The sequence below is a fragment of the Lithobates pipiens genome, unplaced genomic scaffold (assembly GCF_037356315.1).
Source record: "Lithobates pipiens isolate NorthernLeopardFrog02 unplaced genomic scaffold, aLitPip1_a1.2 Scaffold_28, whole genome shotgun sequence".
Classification (NCBI taxonomy): Eukaryota; Metazoa; Chordata; class Amphibia; order Anura; family Ranidae; genus Lithobates; species Lithobates pipiens.
This window is the reverse complement of record NW_027507789.1, coordinates 101,216,004-101,236,500: the sequence shown is the minus strand read 5'-3', so window position 1 is coordinate 101,236,500 and position 20,497 is coordinate 101,216,004. Positions and strand designations below refer to the sequence as shown.

General features: G+C 44.1%; 1 protein-coding gene across 2 annotated transcripts in view; it reads right to left on the bottom strand.

Moving 5' to 3' along the window:
* Positions 1–20,497, bottom strand: part of STARD3 (StAR related lipid transfer domain containing 3) — a 175,390-nt gene that overhangs the window by 8,880 nt on the left and 146,013 nt on the right. For both annotated transcript variants that reach the window (XM_077459488.1, XM_077459487.1), the window contains 3 exons: positions 19,611–19,690; positions 19,424–19,528; positions 4,730–4,823 (listed from right to left, as the gene is read on the bottom strand). In XM_077459488.1, coding sequence (XP_077315614.1) covers positions 4,730–4,823; positions 19,424–19,528; positions 19,611–19,690 — 279 coding nt within the window. The remainder of the gene's footprint in view (positions 1–4,729; positions 4,824–19,423; positions 19,529–19,610; positions 19,691–20,497) is intronic.

The following is a 20,497-nucleotide window of genomic DNA, read 5'->3' as shown; positions in this document are numbered from 1 at the left end:
TTATGATCTTGGCAAACCAAGATCTTCTGGGCTACCAGAATCACCTCTTTCCCTTCCTGCTTGATCTTGCGAAGACGCAGAAGCAGTAGAACTGGAGGAAATACAAACTGAAATGAAAACTGATCCCATGGAAAGACCAAGGCATCAGTTACGCATGCCAGTGGATCCCTTGTCCTTGACACAAAGTTGTGGACTATGTTGTTGAATCTGGACGCTAACAGATTCACGCCTGGAACGCCTCATTTTTGGCATATCAACAGAAAGATGTTGGGGTGAAGGGACCATTCTCCCGGGAAAAATTGTGGCGACTCAAGTAGTCCGCCTGCCAATTTTCTATCCCTGGAATGAAAATCACAGATAGGCAAGGAATGTTGCTTTCTGCTTAAGCTAGAACATGAGCCAACTCTTTTTGGGCTGCACGACTTCTCGTGCCTCCTTGGTGATTGATGTAGGCTACAGCCGTGGCATTGTCCGATTAAATCCTGACAGGACAATTCCATAGACTGAGCATCCAGGCCTCTAGGGCCAGACGTACTGCCTGAATTTCTAGAATATTGATAGGCAAGGTCCTTTCTGACTTGGACCACTTCCCCTGGACAGATGCTTCTTCCAGGACTGCTCCCCAGTCTAGAAGGCTGGAATTAGTTGTTACTACTTTCCAGGATACTGGTAGAAAGGATTTCCCCTGTTGAAGGTTGCTGGCTACCAACCACCAATTGAGGATCTGACGCGCCTCAGGGGATAAGCGCATTGGAGAAGGAGACCACCATCTTTCCTAACAGTTTCATGCACAGCCGAGGGGAAGGATTTCTCTTTGTTTTGACAAGTCGAATCAGTTCCTTTATGGATCCGATTCTTGCCTGGGGCAAGAATACCTTCTTTTGAATGGTATCTATGATCAGCACCAAGTACTGTAATCTCCTTGACGGTTTTAAGGAGGATTTGGATATCTGGGAACGTTTGATTTTATGGGGAGATGGGAATTCTCGGAACTCTAGTTTGTAACCTAGAGAAAGAAGCCATCCACCTGTCTTCACAATGTTCCAGCCAGATCTTTTTGTAGAAGCCTTGTAGAAGCTTTTTGAATTGTAGAAGCCTTCCCCCCACCTGAGCAAGCTTCATAAGGAGGCTTTATTTTGCTATTTTGCTTTGCAGGCTTCCTGCCCAAGTCCTCCTTTGGCCCTGGGACTGCTTTTGAGGTCTTCCTCTTAAGCTTGACAGTGGAGGCCATCGAGAATGTCTGGAGGCAGATGCTCCCGGCACTGGAGAAAATGCCCCTTTTTAAAAGGAAAAATGCTTAAAACTTCTTCTTTACTGGTAAAAGAGAACGTTTCCCATTAGAAATCCTTTGGATATATTTATCTAAATCCTCTCAAAACAACCGTTCACCATGAAATGGGAAACTGGCCAAGAGCTTTTTACACATCGCTTCGGCTGACCAATTTTTCAACCATAGGACTCTGCGTGTATGTACCAGTCCTAGCATGAGCCGTGAGGCTTGAATAATAGAATCTTTCATAGCATCCCCATAAAACATAGTGCTTCTGATATGAATAGGAATAATCTCTATAAACTGGTCCTTTAGGAACTGAAATACTCCAATCACCGCAAGAGCTGGCTGCACCACTGAACTTACAAGAGAAATGTTGTTATTAAAAAGAAATTCTAACTTTTTCTCTGTTGGATCCTTCAACTATTGCGCATTGTCTACAGGACAAGTGAGATTTTTATTTACCGAGTATATCGCAGCATCGATTGCTGGAACCCCTCATTTCTTATAGCATATTTCCTCCATAGGATAAAGTATAGAAAACATTTTTTGGAGGAAAAAAAAACTGCTTATCTGGGTGTTCCCATTCAGAATACATCAGCTTTTTTAGCCATGAATGTATAGGAAAGGTATCTCCAGATTGGGGATGCTTTAGTGATCCCAAACCAGAGGTGGGCTCATCAATAGACTGCGCCACAGGCAGCAAAAAAGTTGAGCGAACCAACTTAGTAAGGGAGTGTACCAACAGTCTTTCTTGTGAGACTGCTCCCTCCATATTGGATCCTCAGAAGAGGAAATATCAGTGTCTTCCTGATCTTTTGGAAGAATTTCCTGATCCCCTGCCTCTTGCTCCTCAGTATGAGGGTCCTGAGCAATGGATGGGGATCTGGATCCACTATGGAAAGCGACCATAGCATCAATCTTCTGTTCCAAACTTAAAATGGTAGAAGAAAAAAACCTCCTGAGTAATAAATATAGGGGCTGAAGTGTTTAGCGCTGCTGCAACATCAGTCCCCCCTGACGGCTCACTCTCAGAGGATGACATTTTCTTGGACATGGATTTAGGTTGTCGCAAAACAATCGATCCTTTAGAACCCTTTGAGGTGTTCCTTGTCCCCCCCTTTCGCTCACAGGCTGATGCACAAAGCAGAGGCACTACCAGAAGGAATGCATACACTGCTAGGGCTATAGTCCAGCAAAATAGCTGCTATTAATGCCCAGCCTGAAGCAGTAACAATGTGTCAAAGGAAATGCCTGTCACCAAACCTGAAGTAATGCCACCTCTTTGCCTGTGTCCCTCCACAGCCTGCAGAAGCACACAATGTGCTTTTAAAAACTTGCCTCCATGCGCACCTGGCTTTGGAGAATGCCGACAAGCCCCGCCCCATATTTCAAAAGGAAGGTTTTCCCACACGAGTGGTGGACTACAAGTCCACTCATACCCAGAGAGAGCATGGGGGGGTTACAAGCCGCCGAGTGCCCGCTGATCGCGCTTTCCCCTTTTTTCTTTAAATGAATCTGAGTGCTTCTACCCCATGAGGGGGGAAAATACCAGCATAGGGAGGCAACAGGCGGGGAGACAAACCCTCCCTCAGCTTACCGGAGGATCTGCTGCTCGGCTGGAGGAGGAAGTATTCGGCGCTGTTGCCAGCATGATTCGGTGAGTGCTCAATACAGTCCCCAGTGGTGACGCATAGGCATGACAACATTATTATTTTTAATGGAGACATTCATAAGAAAATTCAAAAAGATTAGAAACTCCACTTACCATTCCCACTGCAGGGTTTTCTGTGGTAAACCAATAGACCCAATCTTCACCCTTCACGGTGGGTTCCGTTAAATCTTCAGGAGCAGGGGATCCTAGAAGAAACCCACAATCCTGGACCTGCAACAACACCCTGCCAGTAAAAACTTTATGGCCTCACTGCCAAAAAGTACTGGATCCCAGGGTCCAGCTCTCTAAAAAGAGAAGCATTCGGAGGTAAAACCTAGTTTCTTCGGATATAAGGCCCAGGTACCATTCAATCTGGCCAAAAATAAGACACTTTGAATGGATTCGGTCAGCATGGCTAGCCCCAGCAAGGATTGCTCCAGTGGAGCTCAGCACAGTACATCTTTACCCGTGACCAACACTTTAGACACTGCCGAAAAAACTGAGGTAAGCCCAGCAGTTATATAGGGAATGGACTTCTTATCTTAGGGCGTGCCAGTGTCCATTACCTGAAGGTGGCCTATAACCCACATAGTAACTACTATGGCTCTGTGTCCCCTGATGTATGAAAATAAATATCATTTAGTGACAACTTTGTGTAATTTAATTTTTTTTGCAATTTTTCAAGAAATCACTTGTGACAAAAAAAAAATGTAATATTCAACGGGCTCAACACGCCTCTCAGCAATTTCCTTGGGGTGTCTACTTTCCAAAATGGGCTCATTTGGGGGGGGGGGGGGGGGGGTTTACTGCCCTGCCATTTTAGAACCTCAAGAAATGAGATAGGTAGTCATAAACTAAAAGCTGCGTAAATTCCAGAGAATGTACCCTAGTTTGTAGACGCTATAACTTTTGTGCAAACCAATAAATATACGTTGACATTTTTTTTTTTACCAAAGACATGTGGCTGAATACATTTTGGCCTACATGTATGACTAAAATTGAGTTTATTAACTTTTTTTTATAACAATATTATTTTTTTTAATTTTCGGTCTTTTTCCGTTTATATTGCAAAAAAATAAAAATCGCAGAGGCAATCAAATACCATCAAAAGAAAGCTCTATTTGTGGGAAAAAGGGGACGCAAGTTTTGTTTGGGTAAAGCATTAATGACCGCGCAATTACCAGTTATAACAGAGCAGTGCCAAATTGTAAAAAGTGCTCCGGTCATTGTGTAGCCAAACCCTCTGGGGCTGAAGTGGTTAAGCAACCAAGGGACGTCCAAAGCATAGGGGCATATACATGTTAACACAAGCGAATTAGCCCAATAAAAAATACCCATTAAAGTCATAAAAATTGCAGACTGAGGAAAAAAGAAATGGAGAAAAGTCTTAATTCTGTATCTGCATAAATCTTCTGGGTCAGTAATTCAAAGTTTCCAAGCAATAAGTCAACATGTTTTTTCTTGGGACATGTTCCTTCAATGTTGATGCAGTTTTACTAAATTATGTTTTCATGACAGCATATTATGTTTTGCAATAATGCATTTGTTGCAACTCATATCTATTGCAGTTTGTAAAAACAAGAAAGTCATATAGAGGGTAACCAGTAGGGACCAAGCTTGAGTCAGCAGTTGTTTTAAGATTATATAACATGCATATGCAAGTTTCTCCCTCTAGAGTAATTCAGGAATATAGTTTACAAGACTGTAAAAATGTCAATAAAGAAAGCCAATGACATAAATTACATTTGTTCATTCAGCATGACACAAGCAAGAAACAATTCATCAGTGTTTTCCTTTATGCTCACCTTCAAATCAGTGTTGAGGATCCAGATAAAAGTGCAGACAGATGGGTTCCGGGAGCTCTTTAGAACAACAAAGCCACCTGGTCCATTCTCTCCCCTGCAGAAATAAGTATTATAAATATACTTTTTCACTGCCAGAACAAATTAGTTCATTTTTTTTTTTTTTGCATTTTGACCTTAAAGTGTTACTAAACCCAGAACCCTGCGATTACTGTCTTCCACAGTACACAGAACATGGAAATGCAATTATTTTAGTAAATCTAAACTGCTAAATACCTTTTCTCCTCAGCGGCATATATCAGCCTTGTGACTTCAATCAATGTCTGGTTAAAGCTTGTAGGAAGAGTTCTCATTCTCCGCTGACTGTCCTATAAGGATACAGGACCCCTGATCCTCTGTCTGAACAGGGCCAATTGGCCCTGTGCCGATCACATGCACCCTCTCAAGAAAAAAAAAAACTCTAACAGTACACATCAAACTGAGCATGTGCAGAGTGACTCCAAAAGCTCTGTACTATCAGGAGATGGATTGGGGACAGTGAAAAAAGTGGCGGATCCGAGAAGATCAAACAGCCTTTTTACACAATGTGGATGATTAACTCCTTAGGTTCCACGGTGAGTACAACGAGCATGTTTTACTGCATATACTGCACAGACTGATTTTACTGTTGTTGGTTTAGTAACACTTTATGGGCTTGTTTACACAAGTGGTTGGGGGGGGGGGGGGGGGGGTCAAAACCATGCAGCTGAGCAGTGTTTTTATCGCTGCTCCCCATATAGCAAAAGGCAGCAGCGCAAAGTGTACACATGCTGCACCCGCAGTGCTTTACTTAAGCAGGAAGCATACCCCGTCATGTTCAGCGGGCACTAACTCGGTTGTGATACGGTAGTGCGATACATACGGGATTAAAACAGGCAGTGAAGACAAATGCCTCTGAAATGCAATCTAAACACAGGTCACTTTTCAGAGGAGCAGCAGTCCTTGTAGCTACTGTAAAGGAGCCCTTGGAATAATTATAACCCCCAAAACATTATATATTTTCTGAAAGCAGAAAACTATACATTCAATAAAAAAAATACATTAAAACTTAATTTTAGTGCACACAAACACAATATAATCTTCATTATTTGTAAAACAAAAGGTGGACATACAGTATCTCACATTTTTGTAATATTTTATTATATCTTTTCATGTGACAACACTGAAGAAATGACACTTTGCTACAATGTAAAGTAGTGAGTGCACAGCTTGTATAACAGTGTAAATTTGATCTCCCCTCAAAATAACTCAACACACAGCCATTAATTTCTAAACTGCTGGCTACAAAAGTGAGTACACCCCAAGATGTCATGTGACTCGTTAGCATTATAAGGTCTCAGATGTGAAAAAGAATTGTTGCTCTACATAAAGCTGGCCTAGGCCAGTGATGGCGAACCTTGGCACCCAATGTTTTGAAACTACATTTCACATGATGCTTATGCACTCTGCAGTGTGGTTGAGCATCATGGGAAATGTAGTTCCAAAACATCTAGAGTGCCAAGGTTTGCCATCACTGGCCTAGGCTATAAGAAGATTCATAGTTTCATAGTTAGTAAGGTTGAATAAAGACACCAGTCCATCCAGTTCAACCTGAGTGTCTACTATCCCTGTGTACACACTCACATCGGTCCCTACCCTCAAGGAGCCCACAATCCAAGGTCCCCATTCATATACTAAGGCCAATTTTGGACAGAAGCCAATTAACCTACCTGCATGTCTTTGGAGTGTGGGAGGAAACCAGAGTACCCGGAGGAAACCCACGCAGGCACAGGGAGAACATGCAAACTCCAGGCAGGTAGTGTCGTGGTTGGGATTCGAACCAGCAACCCTTCTTACTGCTAGGCGAGAGTGCTACCCACTACACCACTGTGCTGCCCAAGATTGTCAAGGCTCAAACTAAGCTGCAGCATGGTGGCCAAGACCATACAGCTGTTTAACAGGACAGGTTCCACTCAGAACAGGCTTCGCAATGGTCAGCCAAAGAAGTTGAGTGCACATGCTCAGCGTCATATCCAGAGGTTATCTTTGGGAAAGACGTATTCTGCCAGCATTGCTGCAGAGGTTGAAGGGGTGGGTCAAACTACAATACCCCACATTTTACAAAGGCATCACTGACGTATTCTGCCAGCATTGCTGCAGAGGTTGAAGGGGTGGGTCAAACTACAATACCCCACATTTTACAAAGGCATCACTTTTCAACCCTCTATAGCTCTTGAAAAAGTATTCATACCCCTTGACATTTTCCACATTTTGTCATATTACAATCAAAAACTTACATGTATTTGATTGGGATTTTATAGACCAACACAAAGTTGCACATAATTGTGAAGTGGAAGGAAAATGATAAATGGTTTTAATTTTTTTTTTTTTTTACAAATAAATATCTGGAATCTGGGTGCATTTGTATTCAATCCCCTTTACTCTGATACCCCTAACTAAAATCTAGCGGAGCCAATTGCCATCAGAAGTTGCCTAATAAGTAAAGAGTCCACCTGTGTGTAATTTAATCTCAGTATAAATACAGCTGTTCTGTGAAGCCCTCAGAGGTTTGTTAGCGAACATTAGTGAACAACCAGCATCATGAAGGCCAAGGCACACCAGACAGCTCAGGGGAAAAGTAGTAGAAGTTTAAAAAAAAAAAAATCCCAATAAAATACATTTACATTTTTGGTTAACATGACAAAATTTGGAAAATGTCAAGGGATATGAATACTTTTTCAAGGGACTGTAAGTGTACAGTGGATATAAAAAGCCTACACACCCCTGTTAAAATGTCAGGTTTCTGTAATGTAAAAAAAATTAGACAAAGATAAATCATTTCAGAACTTTTTCCACCTTTAATGTGACCTATAAACTGTACAACTCAATTGAAAACAAACTGAAATCTTTTAGGGAGAGGAAGTAAAAATAAAAAAAATGGCGTTACTTACCGGTAACATCCTTTTCCCGGAGTCTCAGGACAGCCACTATAGAGAGACCCCAGCTCCTCCCCTTCTAGAAAACACCGCCTTCCAACACAGATTTAAGCCTCAACCTCCCCTCAGCCCCTCAGTTCTTCGCGAGTACCTCCGGCCTACAGGGGAGACACAAGAACACGTCAAAACAAACATCAAGTCTTACCTGGCGGTCACATGCGATGAGTTCAACAAAAAAAGCTCCCAACTGGGTGGGTATCGGTGCTGTCCTGAAAGACTCCTGAAAAAGGATGTTACCAGTAAGTAACTCAATTTTTCCCAAGGCCGTCTTTCAGGACAGCCACCATAGCGAGGATAAGCGAGTACCTTACCTCAGGGTAGGACAACTGCCTGCAGCACCTTACGACCGAAAGCTTGGTCCTTAGCAGACAGCAGATCCAATCTGTAGTGCTTTACAAATGTAAAGAAGCTGGACCACATTGCAGCCCTACAAATCTGCTCCGGGGAAGCACCAGCCCACTCAGCCTGCGAAGTTTCCACCGACCTAGTTGAGTGTGCCTTAATACCCACTGGAGGTTCCACCCCCCTTATCACATACGCCTGACTGATTGCCCTCCTCAGCCATCTGGCAATTATCCACCTAGATGCTCTGGATCCCTTCTTGGACCCTGAGAATAAAACAAAAAAAGGAGTCAGACTTCCTGAACTGACTTGTACAGTCTAAATATTGTAGGATGCACCTCCTAACGACCAAACTATGAAAAATACGTTCCTGTTCCCTCACAGGATTTGAACAAAAGGTGGGCAGTACAATTTCCTGAACCCTGTGAAATTCAGAGGCTACTTTTGGCAAAAACACTGGATCAGTTTTAAAAACTACACGGTCCGGGAAAACCTGAAAAATAGGAGCGCTCACTGAGAGAGCTTCGAGTTTACTCACTCTCCTATCGCTACCAAAAACACAGTTTTAAGGGTGATCCCTTTCAACGTGCAGGCCCCCAATGGCTCAAAGGGCTCCTCTGTGAGTGCCTGCAAAACTAAAGAAAGATCCCACATTGGGAACGGAGAGACTCTGACAGGCCTTTGTCTACTCAAGGCCTTGAAAAACCTACTTATCCATGGATCAAATGCCAGTTGTTTTTCTAGAAGATGCTTAAAGCAAACACCTGCCCTTTCAGGGTAGTAAGGGCCAAGCCTTTATCTGCACCTGCCTGCAGAAATTCTAACACTGTTATGGAGCTGCGTACATCAAAGGCGCTCTTCAAGCACCAACTATTAAAATGCTTCCACACCTTAGGTGGCCACCAAGCGATCCGAGAACCCCTTTCCCTTTAGTAACTCTTCATCAGAAGCCAGGCTGCGAGGTTCCACCGTTCTACCTGAGGACAGACGACTGGTCCCTGGAACAGGAGATCCTCCTGGACCGTGAGAATCCAGGGAGGTTCTACGGTCAAGCCCTTCAGAATGGAGAACCGTGTTCTCCACCCAAAATTTTCTCAACACTGCCGGAATCAACACTGGAGGGGGGAAGGCATAACACCTGGAGAACTCCCAACTCTGAGCTAAGGCATCTACTCCTAATGCCCCTTAGGGAAAAGAAAAGACGCACTTTTGTGTTTTTCCTTGAGGCAAACAGATCTATTGATGGGACCCCCCACCTTCTGGTGACCATCTCGAAGACCTCCTGCTTCAATACCCAATTGCCCTCCCTTAGAGTCTTTCTGCTGAGGGAGTCCGCTATTGTATTCTGTTCTCCCTTCAAATGAATTGCAGAAAGAGACAGAACATGGGCCTAGGCCCATTTGAGGATTGATTCTCACATAACACAAAGCGTTCTGCTCCTGGTGCCCCCCTGTTTGTTGACATAGGCCACCACTGAGGAATTGTCTGAACGAACCCTCATATGTTGTCCCCGAAGTTCTTCCTGACAGGCTTTGAGAGCCAGATCCCCTGCTCTCAACTCCCTCCAGTTCGAGGACCACACTACCTCCATCTTCCCCCAGGAACCCTGCACCACCCGGGTGCCCAGATGAGCTCTCCAACCTGAACCGCTCGCATCTGTTATGGTCCTGGATACCGGGAGGACCCACTCCAGGCCCTGTGACAGATTTACCTCCTTTCTCCACCACCAGAGGGACCTCTTGACCTGAGGAGGAACTGAAACCAACTAATCCAACGACCCCTGGCTGTGGTCCCAGATCCTCAAAATGAACAGTTGCAGAGGACGAAAATGTAGTCCCGCCCACTGCACTGCTGGAAGCGTGGATGTCAGTAAGCCTAGGGCCAACATAATCCCCCTTACCGAAATCTGAGAACTGCCCTGGAGGAACACCATTGCATTGTCTATCTCCTGAATCTTTTCCAAGGGCAGAAAGACCCTTTGCTCCGTCGAATCCATAGCCCAGAAAGGTGACCCTTTGGGCCGGGATTAAATTGGATTTCTCCAGGTTTACGAGCCAACCCAAGTTCTCTAAGAAGTCTTTTGTAACCTGCAGATCTCGAACCAGTTGCTCCGGGGATGGTGCAAACAAAAGAAGATCGTCTAGATAAGCAATTATTGAGACGCTTCTGAGCCTTAAGAATGCCAGTACCTCCACCATCACCTTGGTGAAGATACGAGGGGGAAGAGGACAGACCAAAAGGAAGGGCCTTGAATTGGAGCTGAAGAACCCCTTCCGCTGTTCTTGCTGCCAGCCTGAGAAATTTTTGATGGCTTTCTGCGATGGAAATGTGCAGATATGTATCTTTCAAATCTATTGATGCCATTAAACAGTTTGGTGGAAGCAGTACCTTCACCGCATACACCGAATCCATCCGGAATCTCCTGTATGTGACTGAGAGATTCAGAGGCTTTAAATTCAGGATCAGCCTGAATTTTCCCGAAGACTTGCAGACCACAAAGATGTGGGAATAAAAGCCTCTGCCTCTCTCGCCCACTGGCACCCTTGCAACCACCTCCTGCTGTTCTAGCTCCTGTAGTGAGGACAGCAGGGCACATGACTTTTCCACACACTTTGGCAACTCAGTGACCAGAAGCCTGTGCGGGGGGCCGGGGATTCGAGAATTCCAACCGATAACCTCTCCTTATAATCCCCAGCACAAACTGATTGGAGGTGATCCTTTGCCACTGTGGGAGGAAAGTCCCCAACCTTCCTCCCACCGTGATCCTGTCATTGGCTCTTTTTGGGCTGTTCAGGAGGGTGAAAAATTGCCCCCCCACGGCCCTTACCCTTCAGTCCCCAGGACTTTTTCTGTTTCTCAGCTTTTGGAGTCTCCACCTTCTTTTGAAGTTGAGTCTTTTAGCCTCAATCCCATATTTTCTCTTAATAGGGAAGGCTTTCTTCTTATTGGCTGTCCAATCCAGCACAGCCTCCAGCCCTGGTCCAAATAATAGATCACCCGTGAGACGTATCCCACAAAGTTTAATTTTGGACGCACTACCCCCTTGCCATGTTTTCAGCCATAGGGCTCTCCTGTCTGAATTAGTCAGGGCCGTGGATCTTGCAGACATGCGGACAGATTCTGCCGAAACATCTGCAATATAAGCCGCTCCCTTAAGTAACATGGGAAAGGAAGAGAGGATAGTCTCCTTTGCTGTTCCTACTTCTATATGGGCTTCAGGTTTCAGGTTCCCCTGACCAGAGTCCCAAGCATTCTTTAAAAGTGAATCCATCCTTCAATCCATGGGATCTGACAGAACGCCCATGTCCTCAAAGGCCAGATCTGTATGCCTGGACACTTGGGAAAAGGCCACATCTAACCTAGGCGAATTTACCGTGTCAGGAACCGGAAGACACGTGTACAGGAACAAGGAAGCCTACCCCCGTCGGAAATGACATTGCCCGTCATCTGACCCCGCACATTGCTCCAGCACCGCCTGCACAAGGGGAAACGTAGTCTCCTCCTGTCACGCCACACTAGGCGCCATCAAGCGGCCCCCCCCAGACCTCCACCTTCCCCATGGGTGGCTGGAGCACGCGGCAGCGAAAACCACAATGGCCACAAGGGATTCGCTCGGCCATCCTGCCAACCGGGCACCTGGGACCACCATAGAGAGACCCCCGTCTCCCCCAGGTAAAAGAAAGAACCTCAGCCTCCCCAGCTGACTAGCCCCAGATCCCATGCAGTGTCTCCCCTCCGGAGGAAACACCATAACTGAGGGGTTGAGGGGAGGTTGAGGCTTAAATCTGTGTTGGAAGGCGGTGTTTCCTAGAAGGGGAGGAGCCGGGGTCTCTCTATGGTGGCTGTCCTGAAAGACAGCCTTGGGAAAAAATAAAATCATGTGGTTGCATAAGTGTGCACACCCTCTTATAATTGGGGTTGTAGCAGTGTATAGAATTAAGCAATCACATTAAAACTGATGTAAATAGGAGTCAGTATATACCTGGTATCATTTAGACTAGTGCGGCTATGATTAACTCCAAATAAAGTTCAACTGTTCTGGTAGGTCTTTCCTGACATTTCTTAGTCACATCCTACAGCAAAAGCCATGGTCCGCAGAGAGCTTCCAAAGCATCAGAGGGATTTCATTGTTAAAAGGTATCAGTTAGGGGGTACAAAAGAATTTCCAAGGCATTAGATATACCATGGAACATAGTGAAGACAGTCATCAAGTGGAGACAATATGGCACAACAGTGACATTACCAAGAACTGGACGTCCCTCCAAAACTGATGAAAAGACTAGAAGAAAACTGGTCAGGGAGGCAGTCAAGAGGCACTGTAGGAATATCTGGCAAGTATTGGCTGTGTGGTACATGTGACTACAGTCTCTCATATTCTTCATATGTCTGGGATATGTGGGGAAGAGTGGCAAGACAGAAGCCTTTTCTTACGAAGAAAAACATCCAAGCCTGGCTGAATTTTGCAAAAACACATCTAAAGGTCTCCCAAAAACATGTGGGAAAATATGTTATGCATAGTCTGATGAAACCAAGGTTGATCTTTTTTGGCTAGAATTCCAAAAGATATGTTTAGCGCAAAAACAACACTGCACATCACCAAAAGAACACCATACACATAGTGAAGCATGGTGGTGGCAGCATCATGCTTTGGGGCTGTTTTTCTTCAGCTGGAACAGAGGCCTTAGTCAAGGTAGAGGGAATGATGACCAGTTTCAAATACCAGTCAAATCTAGCTTTCATATTTAAGGGGGGACAGGGACAAAAGTAGTGGGGGCAACTATACAAAATGTGTGTGTGCACATATATATATATATATATACACACACACATATATACATATATATATATATATATATATATATATATATACACACACACACACACATATATATATATATATATATATATATATACACACACACACACACACACACAGTGCCTTGAAAAAGTATTCATACCCCTTGAAATTCTCCACATTTTGTCATGTTACAACCAAAAATTTAAATGTATTTTATTGGGATTTTATGTGATAGACCAACACAAAGTGGTACATAATTGCAAAATGGAAGGAAAATGATAAATGGTTTTCAAAATTGACACCTGGGGCGGATCCTATATCTGGCATCCCTCCCCCCAGGTGGACAGGCAGTGCACCGTACATCAACATCAAGTGATGTTAGGGTAGTATACTGGCAGATTGGGGTGCCAAGTTAGGTAATATACAACAGTGCCAGGTTAGGTGATACACAATAGTGTCAGGCTAGGTGGTAGTCGCAAGGTAGGGTGAGGTACAATAGTTCCAAGTTAGGTGATAGTGTCAAGTTAGGCGATATACAATAGTGTCAGGTTAGGGTGGTAGGGCCAGGCTAGGCAATAGTGCCAAGTTAGGCGGTAGTGCCAGGTTAGGTAATAGTTACATAGTAGGTAATAGTGCCAGGTTAGGTAATAGTTACATAGTAGGTAATAGTGCCAGGTTAGGTAATAGTTACATAGTAGGTAATAGTGCCAGGTTAGGGTGGTAGTGCCAGGTTAGGTAATAGTTACATAGTAAGTAACAGTGTCAGGTTATGGTGGTAGTGGCAGGTTAGGTAATAGTTACATAGTAGGCAACAGTGTCAGGTTATGGTGGTAGTGCCAGGTTAGGTAATAGTTACATAGTAGGTGGTAGTGCCAGGTTAGGGTGGTAGTGCCAGGTTAGACAATGGTGCCAGGTTAGGGTGGTAGTGCTAGGTTAGGTAATAGTGCCAGGTTATGGTGGTAGTTCCAGGTTAGGTGTTACATAGTAGGTAATAGTTACATAGTAGGTAATAGTGCCAGGTTAGGTAATAGTTACATAGTAGGTGGTAGTGCCAGGTTAGGGTGGTAGTGCCAGAGTAAATACAGAACATGAATAGATAAAGAGTCCTGTTCCCCTCTTCCTCCATCACCTGCACTAAAAGCATGAATCTACTATGACTGTCCCTGCTGCTGCTGCTGCAGAACCTCCTTTTCCCCCTCCCTGAAGTAAACAAAGAAAAAAAACTCACATAGGTGCTGGCAAGCTGAGGGCTGATTCTGGCTTTTTCTATCTGGAACTGTAGTCAAAATGTGGCGGGTGGGAGGGGAAGAGGGAGGGGCTGCAGCACGGACAAAGCATTATTGGCTGACGAGATAAGATGCAAATATCCCCCTCCCTGTGATGGTCGGGAGTCGGGACACAGACATCATGCAGGCCTGCATCTTACTGCTGTGTGAACTTCTCCACACATTACAGGTTGGAGATGTTGTTTTGCACACACACAGGGGCGGGCTTAAAGGTCGAAGCACTGCTGCTGGAGCTGGCTCTGTCTTCTGTCATTATGACAAGCAGGAGACCCAGACAGTAAAGTTTACACAACAGGACACTGAGCGCGGCAATTACATAGCGATGCCCTCTGTGTGTGTCTGCCTCCAGTAGCTGAGAGCCTATAGAGAATCGCTCTTTAATTGCTGTGCCAATTGTTTTAATTGGGGGGGGGGGGACACATGGGGGGGGCCCAGTATGATGTGGGGACTGGGGGTCAGGGCCCCCTGTGGCCCCACACTGATGACGCCTCTGCAGTCAATATTGGCACAGAACCTTCAGGCTTCTGCTAGAAAGCTTAACATGAAGAGGAACTTCACCTTTCAGCATGACCACGACCCAAAACATACATCCAAATCAACAAAGGCATGGCTTCACCAGAAGAAGATTAAAGTCTTGGAATGGCCCAGCCAGAGCTCAGACCTGAATCCGATTGAAAATTAGTGGGGTGATCTGAGGGTTGTGCAAAGGAGATGCCCTGCAATCTGACACACTTTTTAAATTTTTGCAAAGAAAAGTGAGGAAATATTGCCAAGTCAAGATGTGCCATGCTGATACTCATACCCAAAAAGACTGAGTGCTGTAATAAAATCAAAAGGTGCTTTAACAACGTATTAGTGTAAGAGTGTGTACACTTATGCAACCATATTTTTTAGTTTGTTATTTTTACTTCCCTCCACCTAAAAGATTTCAGTTTGTTGTTCAACTAGCAATACTGTTTATAGGTCACATTAAAAGGTGGAAAAAATTCTGAAATTAATTAACTTTGTCTTTATTTTTTTACATCACAGTAACCTGACATTTTAACAGGGGTGTGTAGACTTTTTATATCCACTGTAAATGATGACTATAGCTTTCTTTCAATAACGGCTTTCTTCTTGTCACTCTTCCTTAACCCTTTCATGACTAAGCCTATTTTTGGCATTTGGTGTTTACAAGTTAAAATGCATATTTCTTGCTAGAAAATTACTTGGAACCCCCAAACATTATATATATTTTTTTAGCAGAGACTCTAGAGAATAAAACGGTGATTGTTGCAATATTTTAGGTCACATGGTATTTGCGTAGCGGTGTTTTAAACACAACTTTTTGGGAAAAGGGACACTTTCATGAATTAAAAAAAATTAAATAATTAGCCCATTTTTTTTTTGCATAATGTGAAAGATAATGTTACGCCGAGTAAATAGATACCAAACATGTCACACTTTATAATTGCACGCACTCGTGGAATGACGACAAACTACGGTACCTAAAAATTTCAATAGGCGGTGCTTTCAATTTTTTTTCTGGTTACCAGGTTAGAGTTAAAGAGGAGGTCTAGGGCTAGAATTATTGCTCTCGCTCCGACGATCGCGGCGATACCTCATGTGTGATTTGAACACCGTTTACATATACGGGCGCGACTTCTGTATGTGTTTTCTTTGCTTCGCGAGCTTGCAAGGACGGCGAGCGCTTTAAAAAAAATATATTTTCTTATTTATTTTAAAATGAATAAATTATTATTTTTTTTAATAAAATTTGATCACTTTTATTGCTGTCACAAGGAATGTAAACATCCTTTGTGACAGTAATAGGTGGTGACAGGTACTTTTTATGGAGGGATCGGGGGTCTAAAACATTGGCAGCCGAGTAAACGGGAAGTGAAGTCATGACGTCGCTTCCGTGTTTACTATTAGGAGATTGTAATGAAGCTGCTTACGGCTTCATTCCAGTTCCTCCCCAGCAGCCAGAGGCATCAGATTCGCCATCGGTGCTCACGATTGAACTGGAGTACCGGTAAGAGCGGCGGGAGGGGGGGGGGGGACGTCCCCTCCCGCTCCTCTGGCATAACAGCCGAGTGGCTTTTAGCCGCATTGGTTGTAATGGCTGGAAAGCCAATCGCCCGCTCTGAAAAACGATACTGGGATGATGCCTGCAGGTGCGGGCACCATCCCGGTATAACCCCCGGAAGCCGAGTACGCACATCTGCGTACGCTCGGCAGCAAGGGGTTAAAGGCCAGATTTGAGGAGTGCACAACTAATAGTTGGCATGTGGACAGATTCTCCCACCTGAGATGTGGATCTCTGCAGCTCCTCCAGAGATACCATGGGCCTCTTGGCTGCTTCTGATTAAGCCCAGGTTCACACTGAGCCACAGGAATGAAGCCATGTGAGTTCAGCTGAACTTGCACAATTTCACTCCCGCATGTCAGTCCTGATTTCGGCCGAGATTTTACAGACATCTGTGCAGGTGTCTGCCCAGATGTGAATGTAAATCGCAGCTCAAAATTGCAAAAAGTAGTACAGAAACTACTTTTTGAATTCGATGCGGCGTCGCACCGATTAGGACGGTGCCATTGATGTCAAATCTCATGTAAAAATGCTCCAGTGTGAACCAGGTCTTATGCTCTCCTTGCCCGCCCACTAAAATACATTTACGTTTTTGGTTGTAACATGACAAAATTTGGAAACTGCCAGGGGGGTATGAATACTTTTTCACGGCACTGTAAATGTTGAACTTGTTTGAACTCTATCGATGCTATGATGTGTGGTACATGACAACAAAAAAAAGGTTAAATAAAACTGAACTAAGGTTTCCCTGTAAATGCACTGTTAACCTTGCAAGGCTACAAATATTAAAATTAAAAAACCATGAAAGTTCTTGCTGCTGTTTTTTTATTTGCCATTATCACAACTTTATACACTGAATCAAATGGCTGTGATTCATTTTGTACAGGTTTGAATGTAATGTGTGCCATTTTCATAAAACCATTCTGTAAATTACATGGCTTGCAGTGCCACCCAGTGTGCACACTATATTAGAAAATAAGGAGATATTAAATGTTTAACGTGATTGTAAAGTCAGTTTTTTTCCTATAAAAATAACAAACATGTTATACTTACCTGCTCTGTTGCAGTGGATTTGCACAGAGCAACCCATGCCTTCCTGTTATCGGGTCCCTCTTCAGTGATCCTGGCCCCTCTCTCCTGTTTAGTGCCCCCACAGCAAGTAGCTTGCTATGGGGGCACCCGAGCTGAGTCACAGCTCCCTGTGTCTATGCAGACATGAAGCCCCAACCCAGTCCCGCCCCCTCAACCCTGATTGGCTAGCTGACCGATTGGACAGCAGCAAGAGTCAATGGTGCCACTGCTGGGTCTCAGCCAATCAGGAAGGACAATCTCAGATGGCTGAGACACTCGTGAACACTGCTAGACAGAGAGGTACCTCAGGTAAGTGTTAGGGTGGCTGTTGCACACAGAAGGCTTTTTATCTTAATGCATAGAATGCATTAAGATAAAAAACCTTCTGCCTTTACAACCACTTTAAAGTGGCTGTAAACCCTTACAGACCACTTTAACTTACAGGTAAGCCTAGATTAAGGCATACCTGTAGGTGCAAGAAATATCTCCTTAACCTACACGGTTAAGGAGATATTCTCCTAGAAACGGGCACCGATGTTTACAGCGCATGCGCGCCGTAAACAACGACGCAGGAGCACTGGGCGTGCTGTTAGTGAAGGCGATCATGTGGGTATCATGGTGGCGGAGGACGTGAACGAGGGTCGCTTCGGGGGCTTTGATCTCAGGTAAATAATTCATAATGAGCTAGTATGCTGCTGTCCTGCAGGGTGTTTTATTTTTATTTTTTGACAGGGGTTACTTCCTCTCTAAGCATCTTGTAAGGGCCTGCGCCAACTGGCTTCTGTTCCCTTCTAGAGGGTTTTGTGATACCATACAGGTTTATAGAAATGCATAACCTTCTTGAAACAGGTGAAATATAGGCGGACGAAAGGGAGGTCCGCTACAGGTTAAATACACCTGTCAATGAATTCTGAATGATCTCAGAAGCATGTTAAACCGATGTCATCGACACAAACAAAAAAGTCTGTTTACACAGGTCCTTACATACATATACATTTTTTCACAGGGCATTTCCATATTTATGTGCTTCTTTAGTAGTCTCGTCATATCTGATCTAAGGAAAAATGTTCTGGCCAACAGCATGCCAGCCAGGTATGTCAAAATCCACAGGATGTCATGGCAGCCTTTATAAACCCAGACATACACTATATTGTCAAAAGTATTGGGACATGCATGTGAACTTCATCCCAGTCTTAGTCCGTCGGGTTCAATATTGCGTTGGCCCGCCCTTGCAGCTATAACAGCTTCAACCCACCTGGAAAGGCTGTCCACAAGGTTTAGGAGTGTCTTTATGTGAATGTTTGACCATTCTTCAAAAAGCGCACTTGTGCGATCAGGCACTGATGTTGGACGAGAAGGGCTAGCTTGTAGTCTCCACTCTAATTCCAAAGGTGTTCTATCGGGTTGAGATCAGGACTCTGTGCAGGCCAGTCAAGTTCCCCCTCCCCATACTCACTCATCCATGTCTTAATGGACCTTGCTTTGCGCATTGGTGCGCAGTCATGTCGGAACAGGAAGGGGCCATTCCAAACTGTTCCCAAAAAAAGTTAGGAGCATGAAATTGGCCAAAATGTCTTGGTATGCTGATGCCTTAAGAGAATTCCCTTCACTGGAACTAAGGGGCCAAGCCCAACCCCTGAAAAGCAACCCCACACCATAATCCCCTCTCCACTAAACGATTTGGACCAGTGCAAAAATCAAGGTCCACAAAGACATAGATGAGTGCGTTTGGGGTGGAGGAACTTGACTGACCTGCACATAATCCTAAGCTCAATACGATAGAACACCTTTGGGACGAGTTAGAGCAGAGACGGTCAGCCAGGCCTTCTTGTCCACATCAATGGTTGATCTCACAAATGCACTTCTGGAAGAATGGTCAAACATTCCTATAGATACACTCCTAAACCTTGTAGACAGCCTTCCCAGAAGAGTTGAAGCTATTATAGGGTGGGCCAACTCAATAATGAACCCTACGGACTAAGACTGGAATGCCATTAAAGTTCACGTGCATATAAAGGCAGGCGTGCCAATACATTTGGTAATATAGTGTATGTCAGGATGCATTAGGATGGGAAACACTGTCCCCACCCCTATTAAGGGAGTAAACAAGCACTTTACCTAACATATTTTGTAAGTTGAGGTCTAGAAGGATGAGTTCCTCCAATGCCCGCTGATATGTACCGATCTTTTCTTCTTTCAATGCGTCGTATGTTCACAAAATCCCTGGTATGAGAGATGAGAATTAGTAAAATTTGGCTTGCCACTGTCTATATGAATAAGAAGCATCCAAAGGCAAGGTACCAACCTAGGGGACACCACCCCACCTGCTGCTCCTGCTGATACATCATATGATACAAGTGTGTTGTCGTCTACACGCTGGAGGACCTAAGGAATAGATTGCAAGGAAGGATCAGTTATGTAATAAAGCAAAATTGCTGGGACAATTCTGAGACTTCCACAGTAAATAGCACAAGATTGTGTAATGTTGCAGGACTCATTTCCAAGCCAATGCCAATATACTAGCAAAGAGTGTAAAACTACTAGCCCACTCTAGATATAGAGCCTTTTCAGTGCAAGTATAAATCATGTGGACAATTGATATTGAGTTTAGGTACTGGCCAGTCCAACTCAAATGGTAAAAACAGATATACGTAAAACATATAAACTAAACAGATAAGGCTTTCTTTCGGTGGTTTTTATTAATCTTTTTGATCTTTTTTACTATATTAGAGCAAAAAAGGACAGAAACTTTTGGAAAACACCCGTTTACTTTCTGTACAAATATGCCAGGAGAGTGGGGGGGAAAACAAAATTGAGCCACTTTTAGAAATTAGACACCCAAAGGTGATCATTTTGGAGCTTGGTAATGGTGCACTAGATGTAGCACATACAGGTCATATACAGAGGGAAGAGGAGATGAAGGGGTTCATTTATAGGTCAAATACAGTGGGAGGATGGGGATGAAGTAATATCTAGATGTGAAGGGAGGTGTGAAAGGGAAATATACAGGTGACAGACAGTATGGAGATTAGATGTGTAGGAGAAATGGGGGGGCGAGTGAAAGGATTAACCTTTACTTGCAACTGGTGCCCTGACTGTATACACTGCTCAGGAACGAGTCATTCATTCACTAGTTCCCATTTCCTTTGTTGTAAGAATGGGAGGGCTGTTAGATGCAGACACACCGCTTAT